This window comes from Leguminivora glycinivorella, chromosome 6 (assembly GCF_023078275.1).
Source record: "Leguminivora glycinivorella isolate SPB_JAAS2020 chromosome 6, LegGlyc_1.1, whole genome shotgun sequence".
Lineage (NCBI taxonomy): Eukaryota > Metazoa > Arthropoda > Insecta > Lepidoptera > Tortricidae > Leguminivora > Leguminivora glycinivorella.
This window is the reverse complement of record NC_062976.1, coordinates 25,924,296-25,951,729: the sequence shown is the minus strand read 5'-3', so window position 1 is coordinate 25,951,729 and position 27,434 is coordinate 25,924,296. Positions and strand designations below refer to the sequence as shown.

Here is a 27,434-nt window from a genome sequence, read left to right as displayed (position 1 = left end):
AAATATTATAATAATTTTGATATAAGTGTTGTACATATTTATGTCGAAATAGTTTTAACGGTAGCAATGCAACATGCGTGAATGGTCTCGATATATTGTGTGCATCGCAACCATGTTCAGAGATTTCATGAGATTTATGTATATTTAAGACCCTCATGTCATATGCAGATCTGAATCATGTTGAGTGTCTGTGATGTTTGGAGTTCGGTCTAATGCCCTAATGTGGTCATGGCAGGGCCAATGACCTCTACAGATATAACCCATAATCGCATGCGATTTACCGTACAATCTAAAATCACATGCCATTTGTTGCAAGGTTTGTAGAAACCTTTACTTGCTGTAACCGATATTAAAATATACAGGTGACCGAGTGCGAGAGCTTGATTAGACCGCGCTCCGAACAGACTCGTAATAAATACTGAAATTCTTTAGAGTAAGTTAATTGTTATAGTACTAGGGGGGACGGGAATGTTTTGCTGCTGTTGAGAACGTTAATAATAATTTTGCAATAATAGTTTCGATTAGTTGGGAGTAGCATGTAATGCGTTAGTGTAGCTCAGTTGCGTTATTTTAGCCAAATTGTTTTTGATTTAGGATTGTGGGCGTTCGCCCTTAAAATTGTTACTTAGTTTTACTTTTATCATGGCTATTCTGCATTTTATTTTCGGGCGCATTTTACTGAGCATTTACTCACCCCAGTTCGTATAATGGAATTTTAAAATCAATGTATACCCGTGCATAGAATAGGTATATGTTACCTAGCTGTACGCATATTCCATTGATGTATTTAATGTGAACATGATTGTTACTATAATAGGTAGCATCATATTTTTCGATGTATGTAATCGTTTTGAAAAATAACAAAATGGTATTAGCAAGTTATTGCTCAGTTTATGTGACTGCATTTTGTTTGAAATTCTTAAAATACAATTGAAAACAATAAATGTTAATAAAATCATTATTTTCTGTTTCATTTCAACCTCTTACACTTATTTGTATTTTGTAGTTCTTTAGAACAATGACATGACACAGGATATCTAATAATTACAAAATAATGTAGGTAAATGATATGGGATATCGACGGTGAAGTACCATGAACTCCCAACTACTTAGGTTTTCACACTTAGTTAGGAGTTCATGGCACTTCGCCATCGATATGTAACAAACAGAAAACGCTAAAAATTAAAACGGCATTTGTTGATGTCTATCATTTATTCAGTAAATAAATAACATCTTTCATAACTTCTACACGGAAGTTCAGCTTACATGAACGATACGATATCGTGCCCTAACGATGGTATAAACTATAATCAGACTGTAGGTCTTTGTCAATATCTGAGTAGATTTGAGAACGCCGTGCTAGACTATCTGGTCTTACAATTCTGCGGGCCTAGTACGTTAGTGTGATATAGCCTATCGAGTCGGTGCATCCATTTCGCACGCAGTCGGGCTATAACATGGTGTGACGTGGCTACCACTATAGATGGTGTCATCCACAGAGACGCACGCCGAAATTCTGCTATGAGAACTATGTTCGTAACAATATGTAGAATGATTCGACGTCAACAAAAATATAATATTCCCCATTGGCCTATCAATAGATTAAACTAAAGATGAGAAGAAAAATGGTAATGAAATAATAACAAATATTACCTTAATTTCATAAAAGTTCCTTACACAAATCAGTTGGATATCTTTTTTAACTATAGGACTTCTCTTAACAAAAGGGTCAATCCGCGGCAAGAGTAACATGAGTCACGATTTTATGGCATGTTTCATTTATTCACGATGCAAGTTCAAGTGATAATGTATCTCTGGATAAGTGTTACTTTCCCGATACATGCATAGATCCTTTCATTTGCAGCTGTAGTTCAAATAAGCACTCAATGAAGTCGTGACTCACGTTACTTTTACGTGGATTCACCCAAAAACAGATTTCCTTACAAGAGAATAAGCTTTATCAATGTCTTCATCAGTATAGTCAACATGTCATCATCCTCCTTGCGTTATCCCGGCATTTGCCACGGCTCATGGGAGCATGGGATCCAATTTGATAACTAATCCCAAGATTTGGCGTAGGCTTTAGTTTTAATATGCAGCGGTCTTATGCAGCAGTTGTAATAATCAAGAGCCTTATCAATCGTATTTCTTAATGTCGCTTAAAATAAGACTTTATTCTGTCCATGTCGATTCATACAGGGCGTAGCGTATGTCGGTCATACAAGGATTCGCTCTTCGTTATTCTAAATGTTCACGCGATATTCGTCTTAGGCCCACTTGCACCAACCACTTAACTCAGGGTTAGTAGGCTGTCAACTGTCAAATTCCATGTAAAATGGTGGGTTAACCCTCCGGTTAACCCTGTATTTTCGTTGGTGCAAGTGGCCCTTACAGAGCTGATAATATAGCTTCATGATTGATCAGTGCCAATCTTGTACAGGGTATCATAACGTGGTACAGGTTGTTTACGCGGTGCTCATCTTGCAGTGACAAATTTGACCTAATACAGGATGTCCTGAAGTTTGTTCACCTTGATAAACGTTCACTAAAGTTATGAATAGAATAGAATAGAAAAACGTTTATTGCAGAAACCATCATACAACATCACATACATTTGAAAAAAAGAGAGAAAAAGAGAGATCTTATGAACGAAATACTTAAAACTATATTGCTTATTATTATACAACAAAAGGTGCTGATGCTGCAGATAGAGGCCACAAAAGGACTCCACTCAGCATATGCTCCAGCATATAATGCTACAGCGATGGTCTTCCGTGAAGCCCAGGAACTAAGAAGATAGCTCAGAAAACTAAAGGCAGTGTCAATATAAGGAACAAAAAAGTAATTTGATTAAAATAAGGAAGTGGATAGCAATTATTTTAATAATATATAAACAGGTCTGTGAATGTATTAAATATAATATAAAGTGAAATATATAAATATTACGTAGTTGGTAAATAGTCATCACATTTTAAACAACTAAATACTCATAATTATCGCTGTAACGCCGTTCTGACTTAGGTATTAGGTAGGTACGCCGCCAAGCATTATCAAGCCGATAAAGTTCGTTTGTCCCCTTCTATCACACCAATACGTCAGAAAGGGACAAATGAACTTTTATCGGCTTGATAACTTTAGTGAACGTTTATAAGGGGGTTAAAATGTAGCCTGTGCAGAATTTAACCTAATACAGGGTGTCCTGAAGTGACACAGAATGTCCTGATCTTATACATGGTGTCTTAAAGTGATACAGGTTGTCCTGAAGTTGTATAGGTTGTCCTGATGCGATACAGGGTATCCTGAAGTGATACAGGTTGTCCTGAAGTTATATAGGTTGTCCTGAAGTTATACAGGGTATCCTGAAGTGATACAGGTTGTCCTGAAGTTGTATAGGTTGTCCTGATGCGATACAGGGTGTCCTGAAGTGATACAGGTTGTCCTGAAGTTGTATAGGTTGTCCTGATGTGATACAGGGTGTCCTGAAGTGGTGCAGGGTGTTTAGGCGGTGCTCATCTTGCAGAGATGGCGCAGCTGCATGATCTTGATGTCGTCGGTGCCGAACTTGACCACGCCCTCTTGGTTCTCGATACTGATGAGCTGCCCGACGGCTTCGCGCTCTTCGCCGGCCACCACCTGTACAAATATCACAATATTAGTAAACAAGCAACGATTTGATAGAAATTGAGCAAATAAACCATAATACAGACAAGGCAAAACAAAATGATAACGAGTCCAAAGATTGCGACCTATCTTAAGCTGACCCCTACATGCACATGCAGGTATTGATAACTTTTTCTAACTCCTAGCCAGGCCTTAGACACATTCCGGATACATACAAAAACGGCAAAGAGGGAGAAACGTCTGTAGGGCCAAATTTACCCCATTCGCTAGGGGAGGGGAAAGAAACTACGAGTCCCCCACGTCGTGTGCGTAACTGCATTCTAGCTTCATCAAAGAATAAATCCTTGGACACATTGACCGATTCGTTGCTTGTTACGTTTTCGAAAACTTAACGCTGTGGCGGAGAACAACTTGTCGATTTTAAAATGACACGCCTCGCGTGTCATACGCCACATACAAAAAACCTTAATGATACCACAGAATATATAATAGTACAAGTACAGAAGGCCCACTGCTTTGATGTTCACGAAATGCCGCCCTTTTCAATGCCTACAAAATTCTTACAAAGAAATGAGCCGCACGTGCGCGGCGACCGGCTACAGGGTTGCCTAATATGGATTAAAACGAATTAATACTCAGAAAAAATGTTATACTATTACATTTAAATCTTGGGTACTTTCTAAGTATATATATAATATACAGTATTTATATATTTTTGTTTAAGTTCCAACATCACAAGCCTTATTCAACTTTTCCGTCGGACTTGATCAATAGTAAATCTGTGTATTTATTTATTCATGATGTTTATACAACTAAGCATCATTAGACATTCCACACGCGGCCATCGTATATAAACCTTTAAAAAAACTTGCGACATAAATAAACAATAGAAAGTGCAAACGTGCTTTCCGTGAGAACGTGCGCCACCCCTTAGTAGGCCGCGAACTCGCGGCCGCCAGCATGTACTTGTAGCGCGGTGATAGAATCACAGAGTGAGCCGCCCCTGATGATACGCCTTCACGGCCAAACAGAAAGCTGAGCGGAGCGGACCTGTCTATGGGTACAGCGCCCGTCTATTGTACTAGGCCTAAAGTAGAAGTTCAAGGATTACCTTGACTCTTTCTCCTGATCCACGACAGGCTCCAATAGCGCTCCTGGTACGTTGACAACGCGATCTTCTCTCGGTAAGTAGACCGCGCACATGACGCCAGAGAGACCGCTGACCACACCGGTCTGACCAACGAGACCGGCCTGTCTGTAGCTACAGTACCCATCTGATCAGCTCGGCCTAAAGTAGAAGTTTGGTTTACCTTGACTCTTTCCCCTGATGCAGGCACGACAGGTTCCAGTAAAGCTCCTGGTACGTTAACGACGCGGTCTTCCCTCGGTAAGTAGACCGCGCACATGGCGCCGGAGAGACCGCGGACCACTCCGGTCTGACCGGCGAGACCGGCCAGACCGTCGTCTTCGGAACCGCGGATTCGGACTTCAACCTACGAATATAACATTAAAGAATGATAAGTTTTTTTTTTATTGGAGAGAAGACACGGATTACAGTTTTATTTTTATTTTATTAAATAAAAAATGTTTATTGCCACAACTACTAAAACTTTCATGACAAAAAAAATCTTGGTACCAGTAGTTGATAATGATAAAAGCCCAGCAAGGCTTGCTATATTTTTAGATACATTGCGGACTATTGGGGTTACGTCTAGTTCGGCCGGCCAATCAATGCCAGCGAGCCAAAAAAAATATTAATTCGTGATAACTACAAAAAATAATTCGCATGCGAGATCTCGTATCGTCTAAATTACGGCTGTGTCAGTTAGGTGAACATTTTCAGTTAAATTTTTCGTAGTAATATGAAATCGTGATCGAAACTAACCTCCGTGGTGTGCCAGTCTCCTCCCGGCTCGCCGGCGAAGGGGCTCCGGGGCGAGTAGCCGGCCGGCGACGGCGTGCCCAGGTAGCCGGCCGCGTAGCCCGCCGGCGACGGCGACGGCTGGTACGGGCTGTAGCTGTGGTCCGAGCCGTACATCGTGCCCGGCGTCTGCGGCGTGAAGGGGCCCGCCGCGTACGGCGCCGGGTACGACGCGGGCGACTCGTCCAGCCCGTAGTCGAAGTCCGTCCTAGCCGGCGTGGCGGCCGCCGCGGGGTCCCACGCGCCGTGCGCCGGCGTGCGGGAGCCGTCGTGCGAGGGCGTCGCCGAGCCGTAGTGAGGCGTGCGGTTCCCGACGTCGTATATGGGCGTCTGGGAGCCGTGCATGGGAGTCTTGAGGCCGGTGTCGCGGTATGTAGGCGTCGCCGCGCCGGCCGCCGTCGGAGTACGTCCGGGGGTGCGGCTGTAGAAGGAAGAGGACCCGTCCTTGGAAGGAGCTCCAACGTTCGCGATGTGGCTCCGGTCCACAGAGATAGTTTGACAAGCGGAGTGGAGTTCGACTCTGGCCGTGCTGCCTGTGGCGTCTTTGACGATGCCGACGTTGCCTTTGTAAGGTCCTCCGGTGATTTTGATGGTTTGTCCGATGAGTTCCCTGTCCCTGGTGACGCCTCCGCCTCGGCCGGCCCCGCGACCTCGGCCTCTCGGCGTGGCGCCGCCTCTGCCGGAAGGATGCATCGGGGATTGGATACGAGGAGACATAAAGCCGAGTGAGAGCTGGTTGGCTGCTGAAGGATTCTTGTTCCCGCCGGCTAGCTGAAGATGTCGAGTCTTACACACGAATATACCACCGTTATCTAAGTACATTCTCGATTGTAGAAAAGCGAAGTTTCTGTACAGATGTTTTATCTCTCCATTGCGACCTGCGTGTGGTCCATCGATGACTTTTACGATATCTTTCTTCTGTATAGTATTCTGCTCGGAATCTAACGCTTTTGTGAAGCGATTCTCTCGCCGTTTCTGCAAAGCTTGAGGTTTACATTCAATAACTTTCCCTTGCATTCCTAAGACGTGGAAATTCTCCTTTTCGAGTCGAACTATTACTCCAACAGTTTGTGGGTCCAATTGGACCATGTCACCCCATTGGAATTGTCCAAGTGAATCCACGCCGGTCGCCATATCAGAGCATAGTTGTAGATCTCTGGGTAACACTTCCAGTTCATGCATGGTCAAATCTGAGACTAGAACAACTCTGTGAGGCTCTACTCTCACGATCAGACCTGTGTCCCCTTCATATCGACCAGCTAAGACCTTAACGTGGTCACCCTGTTTGAAGTACTTTCTTAACTCATTAGGTTTGAAGACGAGAGGGTCTTTCAGAGCGTCGTGTTTAGGCATGACGGTGATCATAGAGCCGTCTATAGCTATAATCCTAGCCTGCAAGTTGGCCAGATCACCAGAGCACACTTCAACATTGTCACCCATAGAGAAAGAGTGCAGACTTGTCGGATCGTCTTTGGCGGGAGCCGCTAGCTCAATATCGATTCCTTCTGGCTGCTCTTCAAACCTTTCCAATTCCATCAAAGTTGGCTTGACACCTTCAGCCAATATGGCTGACATTGTGAAGTTTTTATACAGGAAACCTTTTCTAGAGTATCTGTTACCTTCAAAGAGTAAGAAATCACCATCAGATGTGACTTCTCCACCGATAGCTCTAATGGCTTCAGGGTCAAATGGTTTGGCAGCTGGGCGTTTCTTCTTCTTACGTTTAGCTGCTTCACTCTCGCTCTGTACCGTTCTTAAGGCTCCTCTTAATCTAGTGTAGTCTATTCTTGGAAGCAGTTTCAGATGGACTTGATTTTGGGCCAGGTCCACATAATCAACTTGAGCTATGTCATCTTTATACAAACCTCTCTTCAACCTAACCCATTGCTTAGATTTCAATCCTGACTGTTCCTTCACCACTCTCAAGACATCTGTCATTTCCTTAATCGGAACCATGTCCTGTTTCCATATACCCATCCTGAGTGTCCCCACATTGTTTATAAGCGCTTTGACATGAGTTTGCTTGTATGCCTCAATGTAGATATACCCTTTAACACCTTCTGGGGCAACAACAGATTTAATTTGGAATGGTTCTTCTGAAAACTGATAAGCGATAAACTTTCTCATGAGAAGTAACACTGTGGCTTTCTCCTCTCCGATTCTACATTTGACCATCCAAAGATTAGGGTCTTTAATGCCGGGTAAGAGAGTTTGCTGTGTGATTTCATCGGACATTTCCTCGCCTCCTTCACCAAAGTGCCTCAAAGCTACAGATTCATCAGCATACTTGTTGCGGAAGTACTCCTCAATCTTCTCGGCCTTCTGTGTGTCCCAGAGGTTGGTGCCGCGGCGCCGGCCCTCTATCTCCCGGGCGGTGGGCCCCATCTCGTCCACCTCGTTGCCGACGATGCCCATCTCCTGGGCTCCCTCTTCCCATTCGTCATCTTCTTCAACTTCATCATCTACCTACAGAAATAAAAGGAAATGTGGTTTATGGCATGTGTTGCATATTTTTACAAATAACTTCATTTTCAGCAGTAAACAGCAATTATTTATTGAGAAATAAAGTTATAGTTCATGTGCTCTGCCTACCCCTTTATGGGATACGGGCGTGTTTATATGTATGTATTAGAGATGGGCCGAATATTCGGTAAATATTCGGTATTCGGCATATTCGGCAAGTTTTTCAATGTTCGTATTCGGCCGAATAATTCGGTTGCATTGTCGAATATTTACCGAATAAACAATAGTTATTTGTTATACAAGGGGGCAAAGTTGTATTTTAACGCCGAGTGTGAAATTGAAAAACGAGCAAGTGAAAGGATTCTATAGTTGAACCACGAGCGAAGCGAGTGGTTCGAGAATAGAATCCTGAACTTGCGAGTTTTTTAACACACGAGAAGTAAAATACATTTGCACCCGAGTGTAACACAAAACTTTTCCCCTCACTATAGCGAGGAAACTACAACGCAAAAAATGCGTATTATCACTGCTTCCAGTAGTTCCACAGAGGTGGTAAATCATCTTTATTATTAGATTCACCTACTTTTATCAATTTTAAAGCAGTTATTTTTACTTTATTCAAGATCAAATTACTTTACCCACTAGTGGATAAAATGCGTTTTTACCCGCTGGTATTAAAGGACAAAACACGTGTTTCCGAGCTAGTGAGGGGAAAAGTAAATAACTAATGAGGATCTTACGTATCATTGGATAATAAGCTCCTATTTTAGATTAGTTTTCTAAGGAATTACTAAAAAGATATAATTATGCGTCTTTTAAAAAAGTTAAAAAACCGTAGTTTAAGAGTTGAGAAGAGTTCAGAATTGTTTTAACTGAGTTTTAGTTATCCACTAAATCATAATTCATAAGAACATAGTTGTAGTAACATATGTAACCGTTATCAATCATTTACTAGTTTTAATCTTAACATCCACTTTAGAAATATGGCAAAATCCATATTCGGCCCATCACTAGTATGTATGTATTAGAGTGAATGAATGTCGTCTTTAGTCAGGAGTGGGACCTAAGGGCCATTAAGCTGTTCTAAAATTCAGTCATATTATGCAATATTTTTACAGAAAAAAGAAACATCAATTAGAGATGATTAGAAATTGGTGTACTATTTCATGATGATAACTGATATTGCCTTAAGGTGTTAAGTACTACCGCTCCTTATACTTTTTATTGTTAATCTGTGCAATGAAGTTAAAATAAATAATCAGTCTTATGAGTTGTACTAATGCAGTGGTTAGCAAAGTACGGCCTGCGGGCCAAATCCGGCCACCAAGGTCCTTTTATATAGTGTGTGATATGGCCAAGAGTAAGCCCATTTATAATAATAATAAAAAAAAAAACCTACAAATTTTGTACCCTAATGGAAAAAGTTTGCCCACCACTGTACCAATGGAATAAACACCTAGTGTAAGATTAGATCAAGTTACCTCAGCCTCGTCAATAATGAAACCACCATAGCGGCTGTCTTTCTTCCGTTTCTTTCTGTGCCGCGCCTCTTCTTCATCCTCGTCATATTCTTCCGAGTCCACCAGGTCTTCACCTTCTGGTTCCTCCTCGTCCTACAATTAAAAGTAATTAGTTATTTACAAATGTCTCTTAAGCTAAAAAACATGTTACTAGATTTAAAGATGAGAAAAATTGCTTACTACTAGTATATATAGTTACTAGTAGTTAGTTGGCGTCGTTCGGTTCAGCAGGAGCTCAGGGTGCTAGGCATGGGGTGGGAGGAGGTCACCCAAACTGCCCAAGACCGGAGTAAATGGAGAAATATGATTCGAGCCCTACACCCCAGCAGAGGGTAACAGGATGCAAAGAAGAGAAGAAGTATATAGAACTAGTATCGTTAAATGAGTTTATCGATATAGGAAGTCCCTAGCTGTCAAGAAGTTTCGCCCCACGGAATCCGATGTCTGGTTACAACTAGCACAAACTTGCTATGTACATTGTACAAAACATGTAACAACTGAGGTACAAGCTATTTGCTCAAAATAAATTAGGTTGAAGTGGAACAGATTTTGCTTCTCTATACAGTTGTATAGATCAGTTGATTGTAACTATCAGGGATCGGAACCCGTTCCCAAATACCATTTGATATCGTTCTTAAACCGTTACCTATAAATTTTGTTCAATGGGAACAAAATAATTTCGGTTACGGTTCTTATATCGTTCCCTAAACGAACGGTTCATTATAAATTTTGTTCAGTGGGAACAAAATAATTTCGGTTTCGGTTCTTATTTCGTTCCCTCAAAGAACAGTTCCTTACAGTAACGTTTAAATGAACGAACAGAATTTTAGCGTTCCTAAAACCAATATTATTTCGTTCCGAGCCGCGCGGGAGTAGGTATAGCGACTGTAGCGAGCGCCAGAGCCGAACGTTTTCGCCGACGCACGAGCCGCCTTTCGCTGTCTCTTTTTCACACGAAGTTCATGTATATTTCTGTTTCGGTTAGCCGGCCGGCCGCGGCCGGCAATGAAGGTGAAGGTATATAGGTTGTTTGTTTTGTTTACTTCATTTACTTGAGTTGCAACTTTCGGCGTATAAACAGCGAACGTGCAGTGATAGTGTATGCTTGATATTGAAACTATTAGGATAGGAAGAAACAGCATAGAATATACACCATGTATAAAGGGCGGCAAATTTTAAAATTGTAGGGCTCACCGGCCAATTGTCTTCATAAAACCTGTCTACTTAAAGTTTCACGTTAACGGAATCATTAAAGGATTAAGACGATACAGGAGGCAAGCACGAATTCAGATTTTTAGGTCTTTATCGCCGTCGCGTTGACGGGGGCGGAACCCACAGAGAGGCCCTGTATAGTAAAGTTGTGTGTGCGCATGGCGCACGCACACAGACGCGTACGCCGGCGGCGCAAGTACTCGCGCTCGAGCCGACCGGCGCCCGCAATCGCTCTCTATAGTCTCTATCTATATTTTTCTAGTTTTGGACTTCTGATTTGCGTATAGTTTTGGACTCCGTGAAGTATACTCGTACTGATTTGAATAGAATGCAAATTTGTCATATTTTAGGTATTCTAAATATTATTCCTTACCTTATACATAATGTAATTATCTTAAAAGGAATCATGATACCGAAATAAAGTTATTCGGTATGTAAAAAACTAAAGCCTTTTCGATGTCAAAAAGAAAGTTTAAAATAATTTTGTGATAAAGTAAATATTTTCTGAAAGGATTGGGTTATACCTAGGGATTGCAATAATATAAAATCCGGATTTTCGGATTATTTTTAGGGCAAAATCCGAACTCCGGATTAAATCCGGATTTTTTTTAGTAACTAAAGCCTGACAAGTTTTTATTTGACCCTGGAAGAGTGTCGCTACAAATCGTTTTCATATGGCAATAATGTGCCGACGTCATGTATAATCGGGACAGCGAGTACTGGGTTTCGTTTCGCGTTAATATTTGTAGAAAATTAAAGCATGGTTTTAGAGAATGACAATTTAATAAGCTAGATTTGAAGACTTGCTACTTCCACACAGCCTAAAATTCATGAAGCTTGTGCCTGTATCGAAGTCGTCGATGTTTATTTTCTTCTTACGTGGGACCTTGTTTTGTACTGGTGGCGATGATGAAACGGCCTCCTTATTTCTTTAAATATTTTTCACGGCAGAGCTAAATACAGACACCATAAATAAGAACAAAAAATATATTAAGCTAAATCGAAACCAACTAATCATTGCATGAGAACATTATTAGGGTGCCCGCCCCCCTACACGTAAAGTGGGGAGAGATTTTTTTTTCATTTCAACCCTGACGTGTGATATACCTATTTTTGGATAGGTATTAAAAAATGAATAGGGGTTTACTACTAACATTTTTTGATATTGTTAATTTTTTCGGAAATAATCGCTCGGAAATGTATGGGACATTTCAGAGGTAAACTTTTGTATGGGCTTTGTCAGTCCCGGTATCTATCGTCCTTGATATTAAGCAACTACTGAAATAATATTTGTGTGCTCTAATTCAATGTGCACCTCTAACGACTCTTACGCAGTGGCCATTGAGGCCAATCAATTAAAGGTGAGGAAACAGTCTCAGCTGTTGCCATTAGATTTGGTGAAAATAACATTGATCGCGTTGGATATGGTAAGTATGGTTAAGAAACTAAAGCCTGACCAGAAATATAAATAACTATTGTCAGGCAGGAGTGCGCTGTTATTCTGATGTATGGAGTGACAGTTCAGTATAGTATGATGACTATGAAGAAAATAGTTTTAATGAAATTCCGCTACATGGCGCGTAGTCATATATTTCTGGTCATGCTTTACATGTGTATAAAATAAAACAAAACTTATGAATCTTATGATATAATCTTTCCAGTAATTGCCTATGGGAAAATAACATTGTAGTTACCACTGGTAACAACTTAGTGGTAACTCTGACTAGTGGAATAACCCTTATTTTATAACGATATTTCACTAACGAATGTACCAAAATATGATTGACTTTTACACTGATGCTATAATTATGATAGAGTACACATAATCTTGATACACATTTAATAATATTTTTCTATTTTATTTTCGAGATCTTCTATAGTATGAATTTTTTGAAACGAACGTTTCTAAACAAAGGTATTGTTCCTTTTGTGTTGAGCGGGAGCTTCTGTATTTGCACGCGCTAAGACAACAAGAAGCAACTGTATCCTGATAATTGTAAGGTTCAAATCTGTACAGCAGCAAATTTGAGATAGATTATTTTGGAAATGCGAAGCGATAGACCACACCGCTATAGGTGCGAAAATACAGCGCTTCTAATACTTTGATACTTGATGGTGTAAGTATAGTACATATAGTTATAATAATCATCGGTAATATGTCAGTCTGTATAATAAAAATAACACGTTTAAACAGCGAAACTGCCAGATTAAAAGGTTGATAAGCACCTGGCACCTTAAGGTGTCATCGCAAAGTGACAATAAACACTGATAAGGTTTTTCAATCTGACCGCCATTGTTATGTTTTGTTATAAATACGGTTTACGGTTTGTTTAGTTATTTATGTTATTTTATATATCAAGACTTGTACCTAATATTTATGTAATTACTATTTATATATTGCTATATACAATTGGTGATTGTTAACAAAATCATTAATAAAAAATAACAGTGATAATATACGTGTTTCATTACTTACAGCACCACCACCAAGTATCAAAGTATTAGAAGCGCTATATTTTCGCACCTATAGCGGTGTGGTCTATCGCTTCACATTTCCAAAATAATCTATCTCAAATTTGCTGCTGTACAGATTTGAACCTTACAATTATGAGGATACAGTCGCTTCTTGTTGTCTTAGCGCGTGCAAATACAGAAGCTCCCGCTCAACACAAAAGGAACAATACCTTTGTTTAGAAACGTTCGTTTCAAAAAATTCATACTATAAACAAGCCCGTAAATTCTCTTCGGGAACTTGTTCTAACTTTTTTCTTATAACGACTGCAACTATATTACGCTTGCATGAACAAGGGCACATCGCGTCCGGTTCCGGTTCACTATAAATGGATTGCATGGGTTGTGCTCTCTCAAGGACTGCATCTTGGTCCTTAAAAACATTTAAAAACATATCACTATTACAAATTCACACAGATTAAGTAACACACATATTTATACAAATTAGTGCAGATTATATTTTATACAGCTTTCTCACACTATAAGCACTTACATCCAACTCAAGGTCATCAGAATCGCTTGGATATGGGGTAGTTTTTTCTCTATATATATTTTTTTGAAGGCTAGATCTTCATCATCTATGTCAAAGCTTTTATCTGCAATAAAAATATCTTATTTATTTTGCATAAGTACTTACATTTCTAGAAAATTATTACAATAAGTTACAAGCTTTTGAGAATTGGGCCCTTGGTGTATCTACATGGAATACACAACTGTAGTTGGCGAGTGTATTAGTGTCTACACTGTCTACAGACGACCAAACCGACCAAGGTCCAACAAGTACGCGATTGTAAGAGCGGGAGAGCTACGTCAACCGGGGTGGCTTTAGGAAAATTTGGGGTTACTTTGATGGTATTTGAACGGCTTTAAAATTAACATCTGTAAGGACATCACTAGTCGCTGGTCCCCATCCCTAGGCATCGCTGTCAAAAATGGCGGCAGACGGACTCAGAGCGTCACTTGAAGATAGCTTGTCATTGAACTTGTATTTTGAGATTCCGTTTAATAAACTGTATATTTAATAGTGGTATCCTGGTGTTTTTACTCTAACAGTTTCAGAAGCGAGATATTAAGTTACCCATATACGCCCGTACTATGAAATTTGTCCGAAATTGACAATATCATTCTCGCGCCGCGCTCATAACCATTTATTGTCGTCCAACAGTATTTAATTAACACCAGTCGATCTGATTCAACGAGTAAAGACACTAGCACCATATAATACAGTTAAAAGTGTAAGAGGCAAAGTACGTGATCAAATAGTTGTCCGTAATTGTGCCAACAAAGAGATAGAACATGCCTAGTGTGCTGGCGTGTCTTGTGTTGTCTTTCAGATTCATTGCAGTTTACGAGATATTCACACTTTGGAGTAATAATTTATCATAATGAGTGTGAAATCGGAAGTAAAAGTGATCCAAACACAGTGCTCTGGGGCTGAAATTATCAACATCCACTATAGTAGCCTGTGTTGTGTTTCTTTCTTTCAGATCAACTTAGTTATGTACATGTTGAAGATACTAATACTTTTATATACTCACAAAATGTATCACAATAAGTACCACAGTAAGTCATGGACGGTGAGATGCTAACCACATCCAAGTTGTCATTCACATAATGCTCCGGGCAAAGAGTATTACCAGTATATATAGAGGGGCTGCAGTAATGAATAATCATTAGCTCACTTGTGTGTTGTGTTTTTGTGCTTCCAGATATGTTTCAGAATACATAATACATATTGAACCTACTTGTGATATATTGACAATTGTCACAGTGTCACAGTGAAACAGAGTATAAGATACAAGTACTTAGATCTAAATTACACCTAAATGATTCCTTATAACAGGTGACTTTATGGGTTTAATGATCTACAAAGAGAGATGATCATTATCTTGCCCTATTTGTCATATTAAATATAAGTTTGTCCGGAATGACATGGAATAAGGTATTTATCCTACTCAATAATATTGTACCATTGCATCTGGCTTATGTAAGTATACTGACAGTAAATACATTTTAAATTCACTACAGGTTGGTATAAAGGGATGAGTAAATAAGCATAAGAAAACTTTGACAACTGTCTTGTCTTGTTTGTGTTTTGTTATAAGTTCACTAACACTTCTCCGGGGACTATTTTGAAATCTGTCTTAGTGACATTCTTATGCATATAAACTCTGTATGATCTTGCATTTTTCTAAATGAGGAAACATGTTGCTATATTACATGGCACAAATTCATCAAAAATGTTGATAAAATAATAATAATATTTTGATGAGGTTAATTATGCATCTTGTTAAAACCATAATGTGTGTTAAAATTAAGGGCATAGCACTGAAGTATAGTGTATTGTTGATGCTGTTTTGTTTATAATAATGCTGGTTTAGCATTGCAAACATTTTTGACAAGAAATGTAATCAATGTAATCATGTTCTAAATTGAACCAAAGACAAATATATTACCTAGACAGACATTTGGAACATTTATTATCATGACATAGTCCAGTGTCCATTTAATGCATTATCAGTGATATAATTTGTTCCTTAATTACATTCCTTTCCAGATTAATTTATTGATTACAGTAGTTGCCTGCCGGTAACCTGGTGAATATTGACCATAAGTTGAAAATACTTGCATTGGTAAGGCATGATTCCAGAAGTTCCTGAGGTTAAATCTTGCTAAAAGCTGGAAACACCAAACTGGATATCTATTGAACTATTTATGACACTGGTAAAATTTGTCATAGCTAATGGTAAGAGATTTTGATATTTATAGACCTGATGGACTTTAACGGTCTACATGCTATACTTGTCTGTTACAACAAATCAGTTTGATTTGGAATTGGGCTTGAAACATGCCAATCAGTTAAGTTTTTAACAGATGTGCAATAATCTGAGGTAAATAACTTAATTGGAGCTTCTAATAATTTTAACCCTTCACTGCGAAGGAATGTTTCTGGACCGAAGCATGACAAACAGGTAACGTTTGAAGTTGACAAGTATTGTCTACTTTTAATATGTTCTGTTCCTTGAAATATAAAAAAAAATAACTGTACACTTCTATTGCTTCTTGATTTCACAAGAATATATATATTTTACATGTTTTGTGACTTTTGCAAGAATCAAAAATAATGATATTTTGTTATAAAAACTCAATCACCTGTACTAAGTATTCTTGCATATGCATAGTATTAACACAACTAACAAAATTATGTAGTTGTGCAGGTGGCAGCTATATGGATAATGTTGTGCTTTAAATTGCACATATACCTACAGCTGGAGCACCTCTCTAGTGTGTCTGGCAAGCTTGATGGTTTAATTATTAAGCTTATGCACCATGCCTGATGATGATATATAAATACCTTTGTCAAGAACCATTTGGTAAGTGAACAATGATAGATAAAATATTACATTATTTGAATGTAGTGAAACCTCGATAAGTCAAGCCAAGTGCCATATGATTATTCTTGCTTGACTGGAATGTGTTTCAATAATGGTATATATAGTAAGCGTGTTACCTTAGGGGCACGGGAAAAATAAGACAAGTTGCACGCCGGATTGAGAACCGAGTTGTGTTTTGTCTTATTAGTCTCAGATTAAGAACTGAGTTGTCATTACATATATGCACGCCGGATTAAGAACCGAGTTGTGTTTTGTCTTATTGGTCTCAGATTAAGAACTGAGTTGTCATTACATATATGCACGCCGGATTGAGAACCGAGTTGTGTTTTGTCTTATTAGTCTCAGATTAAGAACTGAGTTGTCATTACATATATGCACGCCGGATTGAGAACCGAGTTGTGTTTTGTCTTATTAGTCTCAGATTAAGAACTGAGTTGTCATTACATATATGCACGCCGGATTAAGAACCGAGTTGTGTTTTGTCTTATTAGTCTCAGATTAAGAACCGAGTTGTGCTTGTCTTATTACTTTCAGATTAAGAACTGAGTTTCCATTGCATATATACACGCCGGATTAAGAACCGAGTTGTGTTGCCTTTACATGATGTTAATAATATATTCTGTTCACAGGGTTTCCTGATAAGCACATTGTACCTGAATCTTGTGGTATCCATGGTAGTGTAATTAATGTGATATCCACAAATGAAGTGATTTCCGTCACTTAAAGTGTGAGTCATAATTATAATGATTACTTTAATGTCTGCTATACATTTAGCACTTTGATTATTGTTTCTTAAGTAGTTCTGTTTATGCAATGCAGGCCTAAGGAGGCGGACCATGTGCATAAGACCTATTATTGTGATGCAGGTCTTTACAGACGCCATCATGTGTTATATAGACTATCCTTAAGAGGATTGGTCTGTTTTTGTTATTTGTGATGTAGGTCTTTACAGACGCCATCATGTGTTATATAGACTATCCTTAAGAGGATTGGTCTGTTTCTGTTATTTGTGATGTAGGTCTTTAGAGACGCCATCATGTGTTATATAGACTATCCTTAAGAGGATTGGTCTGTTTCTGTTATTTGTGGTGTAGGTCTTTACAGACGCCATCATGTGTTATATAGACTATCCTTAAGAGGATTGGTCTGTTTTTGTTATTTGTGATGTAGGTCTTTACAGACGCCATCATGTGTTATATAGACTATCCTTAAGAGGATTGGTCTGTTTCTGTTATTTGTGATGTAGGTCTTTACAGACGCCATCATGTGTTATATAGACTATCCTTAAGAGGATTGGTCTGTTTTTGTTATTTGTGATGTAGGTCTTTACAGACGCCATCATGTGTTATATAGACTATCCTTAAGAGGATTGGTCTGTTTCTGTTATTTGTGATGTAGGTCTTTAGAGACGCCATCATGTGTTATATAGACTATCCTTAAGAGGATTGGTCTGTTTCTGTTATTTGTGGTGTAGGTCTTTACAGACGCCATCATGTGTTATATAGACTATCCTTAAGAGGATTGGTCTGTTTTTGTTATTTGTGATGTAGGTCTTTACAGACGCCATCATGTGTTATATAGACTATCCTTAAGAGGATTGGTCTGTTTCTGTTATTTGTGATGTAGGTCTTTACAGACGCCATCATGTGTTATATAGACTATCCTTAAGAGGATTGGTCTGTTTTTGTTATTTGTGATGTAGGTCTTTACAGACGCCATCATGTGTTATATAGACTATCCTTAAGAGGATTGGTCTGTTTTTGTTATTTGTGGTGTAGGTCTTTACAGACGCCATCATGTGTTATATAGACTATCCTTAAGAGGATTGGTCTGTTTTTGTTATTGTGATGTAGGTCTTTACAGACGCCATCATGTGTTATATAGACTATCCTTAAGAGGATTGGTCTGTTTCTGTTATTTGTGATGTAGGTCTTTAGAGACGCCATCATGTGTTATATAGACTATCCTTAAGAGGATTGGTCTGTTTCTGTTATTTGTGGTGTAGGTCTTTACAGACGCCATCATGTGTTATATAGACTATCCTTAAGAGGATTGGTCTGTTTTTGTTATTTGTGATGTAGGTCTTTACAGACGCCATCATGTGTTATATAGACTATCCTTAAGAGGATTGGTCTGTTTTTGTTATTTGTGATGTAGGTCTTTACAGACGCCATCATGTGTTATATAGACTATCCTTAAGAGGATTGGTCTGTTTCTGTTATTTGTGATGTAGGTCTTTACAGACGCCATCATGTGTTATATAGACTATCCTTAAGAGGATTGGTCTGTTTTTGTTATTTGTGGTGTAGGTCTTTACAGACGCCATCATGTGTTATATAGACTATCCTTAAGAGGATTGGTCTGTTTTTGTTATTTGTGATGTAGGTCTTTACAGACGCCATCATGTGTTATATAGACTATCCTTAAGAGGATTGGTCTGTTTCTGTTATTTGTGATGTAGGTCTTTAGAGACGCCATCATGTGTTATATAGACTATCCTTAAGAGGATTGGTCTGTTTCTGTTATTTGTGGTGTAGGTCTTTACAGACGCCATCATGTGTTATATAGACTATCCTTGAGAGGATTGGTCTGTTTTTGTTATTTGTGATGTAGGTCTTCATAGACGCCATCATGTGTTACATAGACTTTCCTTAAGAGGATTGTTCTGTTTTTGTTATTTGTGATGTAGGTCTTCACAGACGCCATCATATGTTATATAGACTACCCTTACGAGGCTAGTTCTGTTCTGTTATCTGTGATGTAGGTCTTACAGACGCCATCATGTGTTATATAGACTATCCTTAAGAGGATTGGTCTGCTTCTGTTATTTGTGATGTAGGTCTTACAGACGCCATCATGTGCTATATAGTCTATCCTTAAGAGGATTGTTCTGCTTCTGTTATTTGTGATGTAGGTCTTACAGACGCCATCATGTGCTATATAGTCTATCCTTAAGAGGATTGTTCTGCTTCTGTTATTTGTGATGAAGGTCTTCAGAGATGCCATCATGTGTTATATAGTCCTTAAGAGGTATATCCTTAAGAGGTTAGCTTGAGACCTTGTTTGTCAAAAGCATGTTTTATGACCTTAAAGAGTAATGATCTCAAGGTTACCTTGAAAGGGTCACTTACATGCATACTTTCCAGAGGTCGCTGGTGAAATTACGGTTTCCAATAGAGCGGAGAGAGCAACTGTTCGGAATGCCTAGCTGAACGAATGCATGCTACAGGCTGCGCGACAACCTTGTCATGAAGGGCCAACTTCTGCGGTCGTTGCGCTGACAGCCACGAAAGAAGCCGTATCACCGTGGCTTTCGTATGAAGATTTGATATGGTAATGTGTGTTGTCTTATAGCAAAATTGGTGGCTAGTACACATTGATTATTACCATTTATTAATTTTATCATGTTGATAGAAAAAAATAATCAGCGGTTGTTAAAGGTCCTGCCAAGGAACAGCCATGTATTCTGCTTAATATATATTAAAAAAAAAAAAAAAAAAAAAAAAAAAAAAATACATGACAATATTTTGTAATATCTTGATTGTCATTGTTTATTACTAAATTATTTAACGGCTATGTAAGCCGGATCTGTAATTGAGAGCACCTACTATGCCAATTGTAAATTAATTTCTCGTAACCTTATCATGTTACTTGAACGACAGTTGTGTTGTACTGATTCTATCACCTACTGGCTTAGTTCCAAGGAAAAATTATCACGTTCTCGTTACATTAAGGAACTTAGTATTTCCCATGTATGTTACAGAGCTTCTTAACAAGAGCTTGTGCTGTGTTGGAAGGTGGCTATGATCACGCATAGGGTGTGTCATGTTAACCTCTCACGAGTTGTACGCCTTCTTGCGCATGTGGGGAGCTTCACAGCCTACAGTGACGAAGCCAACTGTGAGTTTGTTCCATGTATTTGCTATTTAAACGACGCCAATCATCATTATTATATTGAGCGGTTGGTTAGTTTGGAATGCACCGCTCACGTAAGTCTTAACTTAAGGCATAAATGGCATAATACTTGCCTGAAAATAAATGAAATGTATTGATGGGTGAAGTTATTTACAAGCAAATATTAGATGGTGTTTTGTACACCAGTAATTACCTGCCCGCCGCTAGATGTCATCTATTTTACATAATTAATTTGACTAATATATAGTATCGATCATGGCGGTAAAACATGTACTTTTCGTACCATCGCACCTTAATAGTTTTAAAGCCTTACTGGCTGTGGATTTGTTAAATAATGACCTGACTTACTTGTACTAGGCTAGTCTGGTCATGCAATCTTGAGTTTAGTTATGTCATTACTATGATTCGACTATAAAATGAGGCCAATTACATATCTTGGTGTAAGTTAGTCTTAAACTATACCGGCCGTTTCCAACGGTTCTCGAGTTAATCACTTCAAAGGACCAGGGCCTGAGTGTATAGCTGGAGTATACAAAGTTCTTGTTCACTTTGCAGAAAAGAAAAGAACAAATGAACAGATGAAGTCTACCGCCACCAGTTGGAGGCGCGGCCTGCTTCGGCTGCGTTGACTGCGGCAGTCATCAGTAGCAGCATGGATAGCAGAGACCTTCGGGACGAAAGGTCAAGGTCAGAATGGGCGAATGTAAGGACATCACTAGTCGCTGGTCCCCATCCCTAGGCATCGCTGTCAAAAATGGCGGCAGACGGACTCAGAGCGTCACTTGAAGATAGCTTGTCATTGAACTTGTATTTTGAGATTCCGTTTAATAAACTGTATATTTAATAGTGGTATCCTGGTGTTTTTACTCTAACACATCATTCATTATTTACTGAAACTGTTCATGTAATTAGTAGATAGATAATAGATCAATAAATATTCTTGTAAATATACCATAGAAAATCGCGAATTTACTTACAGTATGACTTTAAAACTAAATTTTCAAAGTCACCCCTGCGTTTTAAAGCCACCCCGGTTGACCGTATAAGGCTTTCTCATTTTTTTACAAATAACTGCGTCCCTAATTGACATATGTCGGTACGGTCGCCTGTAAGTACCTACTTTAGGAGTGACACCGAATAGGGCTTGTATTGTAATCCGGATATATCCGCTGATTTTGAAATTCGGATAATTTGCACGTTAAAATCCGGATAAAACGAATAATTCGAATATTGTGAATGACAGAAATACCATTGCAATTTTTAAGAAGCTCATTTGGAAAACAAATTTTAAAGTAAAATTAACACATTTACGATATTAAAGCGATTTATATCAAAAATTACTCCTTGAGTGGCACTACTACCTTATTTAATAATAGTCATACTAGTTATGAAAAGAAAGCTGCACTTTTGGATGGAAGCAAGTCGCTTTGCATGGTGATAGTAGACATCATAGTAAACGATTTTTTCCGAGGATATCGAAATTTCATCCCTTAGGAAGCCGAGCGTAGCGAGGTGTTTTATGAAAATGAAAAAAATTCTATATTTTTTTTGTATCGTCCGATTTTGACAAAACGTATCTCAAATGAAAGGTATTAATTTGTGTAATTTAAAAAAAAATACAAAGAAAAAAAATTTAAAATAAAAGTAAGAAAAAAATAAATAAAGTAAATTTCCGTCTCGCACTGAATAACTTCAAAGAATGACAGACAAAATGTACAATGTCGATATACAAGTTTTTTTTTTAATCGAAGACAGATAAATTTTTAGTTGAAAACTGAAGACCGCATCGAAATCAGATCAGCATTTTTTAAGATACAAGTTGCCAAAGTTGGGAAAGATCGCTTTATATGGCCACTTTGAAATTCCTTTGCCAGAAAGTCAGAAATAATATGTTTTTCGGACACAGAAAAATACATAGTAACAGTACACATCAAAATAAAATTAAAAATTCCGAGGATATTATAATTTCATCCTACTGATTCGATTTCGATTCGGTTTTTAGTTTATAATCATACATTTATTTGTCTTTAATTTAAAAAAATCATATATCGAAATTATACACCGTGTCTACCGTTTTTTGCGGTTATTCAGTGTGATACGAAAATTAAGGTTTTTTTTTTAAATCTTACATTTTTTTTCCAATTTTTTTCAATATTTTTTTTAAGTTACATAAAGTAATACCTTTCAAATGAAACATGTTTTGTCAAAATCGGACGACGTACAAAAAAAATAGATTTTTTTTTCGGTTTTCGTAACCGACCTCGCTACGCTCGTCGTTCTAAGGGATGAAATTATAATATCCTCGGAATTTTTAATTTTAGTTTGATGTGTATTGTTACTATGTATTTTTCTGTGTCAGAAAAACATGTTATTTCTGACTTTCTGGCAAAGGAATTTCAAAGTGGCCATATAAAGCGATCTTTCCCAACTTTGGCAACTTGTATCTTAAAAAATGCTGATCTGATTTCGATGCGGTCTTCAGTTTTCAACTAAAAATTTATCTGTCTTCGATTAAAAAAAACTTGTATATCGACATTGTACATTTTGTCTGTCATTCTTTGAAGTTATTCAGTGCGAGACGGAAATTTACTTTTTTTATTTTTTTCTTACTTTTCTTTTAAATTTTTTTTCTTTGTATTTTTTTTAAATTACACAAATTAATACCTTTCATTTGAGATACGTTTTGTCAAAATCGGACGATACAATAAAAAGATAGAATTTTTTTCATTTTCATAAAACACCTCGCTACGCTCGGCTTCCTAAGAGATGAAATTTCGATATCCTCGGAAAAAATCGTTTACTATAATGTCTACTATCACCATGCAAAGCGGCTTGCTTCCATCCAAAAGTGCAGCTTTTGGCCAAAAATTCTCCATAACAAGTATGACTATAAGTAAATAAATAATAAACAAAAATATTGGGGGACATCTTACATAGATCAACCTAGCCCCAAACTAAGCAAAGCTTGTACTATGGGTGCTAGGCGACGATACGAATACATACTTATATAGATAAATACATACTTATATACACAGAAAACATCCAAGACTCAGGAACAAATATCTATGCTCATCACACAAATAAATGCCCTTACCGGGATTCGAATCCGCCGGGACCGCGGCTTAGCAGGCAGGGTTTTTTTCATGAATATTTGTGGATAATCTCATGTAAATGTATATCAATTTAACTCAATCAATCAAGTGACACTGAGTACCGTATCAAACGCTGCACTTTCATTATTGTTAGCATCCGAATACATTATAAATAAATAAATAAATTGCAAACAGAACTAAAACTGTTCAAATTTTCTGACAAAAAGAAGTCTTCTATGTATCCCGCGGCGGAAGACCTGTTTAGTATTGAACTGCAGAACAAGATGAAGTAGTTAAGCAGATACGCTTTTACATTTTATCCTTTCAAAATAGGTTGCAAGTGTTGCAACACCAAAACTTTTTCGCTGTATACGTAACGTAAGGCCCTCTGGCTAAGAACGTCTACCCGAGAGTCCCAAGTGTAACTGGAATGGAGTCACGAAGTTATCAAAGATAAGAGGTGAAAATTATTAGAGAGAAAGATCATTCAGCCTTGTTATTTAACAAAGCTAAATGGTGTTTGTAATATGTCATAGTTCTTTTTGCATTTGAATAAATCGGCAATGAAAACCTCGTAAATGCAATCTGATATTTAAACAAGGAGTAGGTAGGTAATACCTTTTTTAGGTAATATTCGATCTAAACGATCACAACATGACGTTTTGCCTCATATGGCAATCAGATTATGTCTCTAGCATTAAAATTCATTAATATCAAATATTAGTCAAAATTACATAAAAATAAAATCATATATCTTATGGGCAACTGAAGTAATTTCATAAAAACCGGCCAAGAGCGTGTCGGGCCACGCTCAGTGTAGGGTTCCGTAGTTTTCCGTATTTTTCTCAAAAACTACTGAACCTATCAAGTTCAAAACAATTTTCCTAGAAAGTCTTTATAAAGTTCTACTTTTGTGATTTTTTTCATATTTTTTAAATATATGGTTCAAAAGTTAGAGGGGGGGGGGACGCACTTTTTTTCCTTTAAGAGCGATTATTTCCGAAAATATTAATATTATCAAAAAACGATCTAAGTAAACCCTTATTCATTTTTAAATACCTATCCAACGATGTATCACACGTTGGGGTTGGAATGAAAAAAAAATCTGCCCCCACTTTACATGTAGGGGTGGTACCCTAATAAAACATTTTTTTCCATTTTTTGTTTTTGCACTTTGTTGGCGTGATTGATATACATATTGCTACCAAATTTCAGCTTTCTAGTACTTACGGTTACTGAGATTATCCGCGGACGGACGGACGGACGGACGGACGGACGGACGGACGGACGGACGGACGGACGGACAGACAGACATGGCGAAGCTATAAGGGTTCCTAGTTGACTACGGAACCCTAAAAAAGGCAAGAATGAAATAACTAAGTAACCTAACCTAACATTAAGGTTACGAACAACAGCTCAAGCCTGATTATAAAATAACAATTTCCTACGACGTGTTTTTCGTATCGTAGTACATAATTATGTTACTAATTATGAGATTTATTAAATAAAATAAAAAATATTCGAAATATCCATTTTATCCGAATATCCGGATTTTCAAATATCGAGTCGAATCATCCGGATTTCGAATTGGACGGATAATTATTGCAAGCCCTAACACCGAACCACCGGGCAGAGTTTCAGTATTTAGGTTTATGAAGGTTTAGTATAGGTAAGTACTTACTCAGTGGCTCATTCTGTGCATCGATCAAGTCATAAATATCATCATTAGTGCCCCTTTCACTCGCAGCAGTATAAGAACATTGGATGAATTGGGATTCTTCGAGTTCTGGGACACGGGAGTGTTGAATACTAAAAACAATTTATTTTTGTGACTAATTGCACATTTCACATCTTTCATTGTGACGTTTTTAGACTAAGGGCCCGTTGCATCAACCACATTTGACACACACATCATCGTCACGCAGCAGACGCCTATGGAACTGTCCATACAATAAAATTTAACGAATGCTTTAACGGTGACAGACGGTTTGGTGCAACTGACCCTAAAGGTCCATTGTTGATAGTAGCTGATGTAATTTCTATGGTGATTGACTATCTACAGTACCAACGACACAATTAATGGGAAAGTAGTGTATATTGTACACACACACGCACACGCACACGCACACGCACACGCACACGCACACGCACACACACACACACACACACACACACACACACACACACACACACACACACACACACACACACACACACACACACACCTGAGATGACCGTACCAAGGTCAAATAAGGACGCTCGCTCTTGCTAATAGCGGCGTCCCGTCCTTATTTGACCTTGGACTGTACGATTGCCTGTAAATAAATACTTAAGCGTCGTGACATTACTTAAATTTTAAAATCGGTAAAATTGAAAGCACTAAGTTAAAAGAAAAAACTTACTTCATTGTGGTTGTGGTGCAGAATGTTTTCGACGTATTTGTTTCGTTCGACGCCACGTTTACTCACCGCTAGTCTCAAATCAAACTAAAGTTACTAAAGTGATGGCCGTGGCCGACACCGCTTGCACTGTTCGTTCAAATTCTTGGAAATAGAAAAACCGAAATAATTTCGTTCCTGCGAACTGTTCTTTAAAGAACGTATCATTTAATTCCGTTCCCGCGAACTGTTCTTTAAAGAACGTATCATTTAATTCTGTTCTTCGGAACAGTTCTCACTCATAAACGTTCGTTCACTGAACGAAAAAGAATACCGGTTAATGGAACCAGAAACGCTAAAGTAAAGTTCTCGGGTCAACGTAGGGAACCGTTCCGAAAAAAATACCGGTATCCGATCCCTGGTAACTATACCCCTAATTAGTGCAAGTATATAATTTGTCTTAATGGAAACCAAGATTGATAAAATGGCTTTCAAAATACGTATCAACAATGTGCACTAGATTTTGAACGTAAACTTTATTATAGGTGGGTAGTGGGTATCTTTAACTAACCTCAACTTCTTCATCGCCTGAAGCCTCCTTGGCCTCGTTGTCTCGGTTACGGCTGCCCCCAGACCCGGCAGACCGACTCCTGAAACATAAACATCATTGATTAGCTCTTATCTAATTTGAACTTTGGTTTAAGTGTTTTGATTGATAATGTAGATAGTAAATATGCATCACTGCGTGGCAAGTGCAGTTGCAACACAAATAAAGTAAGTGCAGAATTAGACTTATACTTGTAGGACGATATGGGACGATAAACAGCTACTAGAATTATGGCTTTACCTCGATCGAGAGCGCGATCGCGAACGCGAAGGCGACCGGGAGCGGGAGCGCGAGCGGCTAGGGCTCCGGCTCGGTGTGCGGCTCCCCGAGCGGGAACGAGAACGGGACACCGAGCGAGACCTCGCAGACCTATTCGACGCGGCACTCCGCCTGGAACGGTTCGACACCACGCTACCAGCTTCCGAACCGCTCCCGGAGTAATTACTGCCCTCCGAATCAGACATGATGGTTTTAAACTATCACTGACATGAAGCCATGTAATTATTTGGCAAAATTCACTCACTGCACTACAATATTACGCGTCTATATCTCACGACACAACACAGCCAAATAAAAATGTAAAATGGTTGAAGATAATGACAGCGGACAGCGGACGTAAATCGTTCAAGCCTACAATAAAACCGCCGTTCTATGAAATTTTAAATCCATACAATTTTCTTAAAATAAGATAAGGAAACTCAAAATAGTGTTATTAATAATGCAAATTATTATGAGTTGTGAGAAAGTTATATTCAGTAATGCAATGATAACATTTTCACGAATAAAACTTGAATAAAAC

The 27,434-nt window shown here is 38.4% G+C and overlaps 1 protein-coding gene and 1 long non-coding RNA gene across 2 annotated transcripts; one reads left to right on the top strand and one right to left on the bottom strand.

Moving 5' to 3' along the window:
- Window positions 1–656: 656 nt before the first annotated feature.
- Window positions 657–27,231, bottom strand: LOC125227246 (transcription elongation factor SPT5). Its single transcript, XM_048131509.1, has 6 exons — window positions 26,876–27,231; window positions 26,600–26,678; window positions 9,487–9,618; window positions 5,507–8,008; window positions 4,932–5,114; window positions 657–3,633 (listed from the first exon to the last, which is right to left on the bottom strand). Exons 1-6 carry the CDS (start codon window positions 27,097–27,099, stop codon window positions 3,499–3,501), a joined length of 3,255 nt encoding a protein of 1,084 aa, XP_047987466.1. The 5' UTR covers window positions 27,100–27,231; the 3' UTR covers window positions 657–3,498.
- Window positions 19,539–20,700, top strand: LOC125227249. The gene is made up of 2 exons (XR_007177161.1): window positions 19,539–19,976; window positions 20,407–20,700. It is a non-coding gene; the product is annotated as an uncharacterized LOC125227249 (long non-coding RNA).
- Window positions 27,232–27,434: the final 203 nt, after the last annotated feature.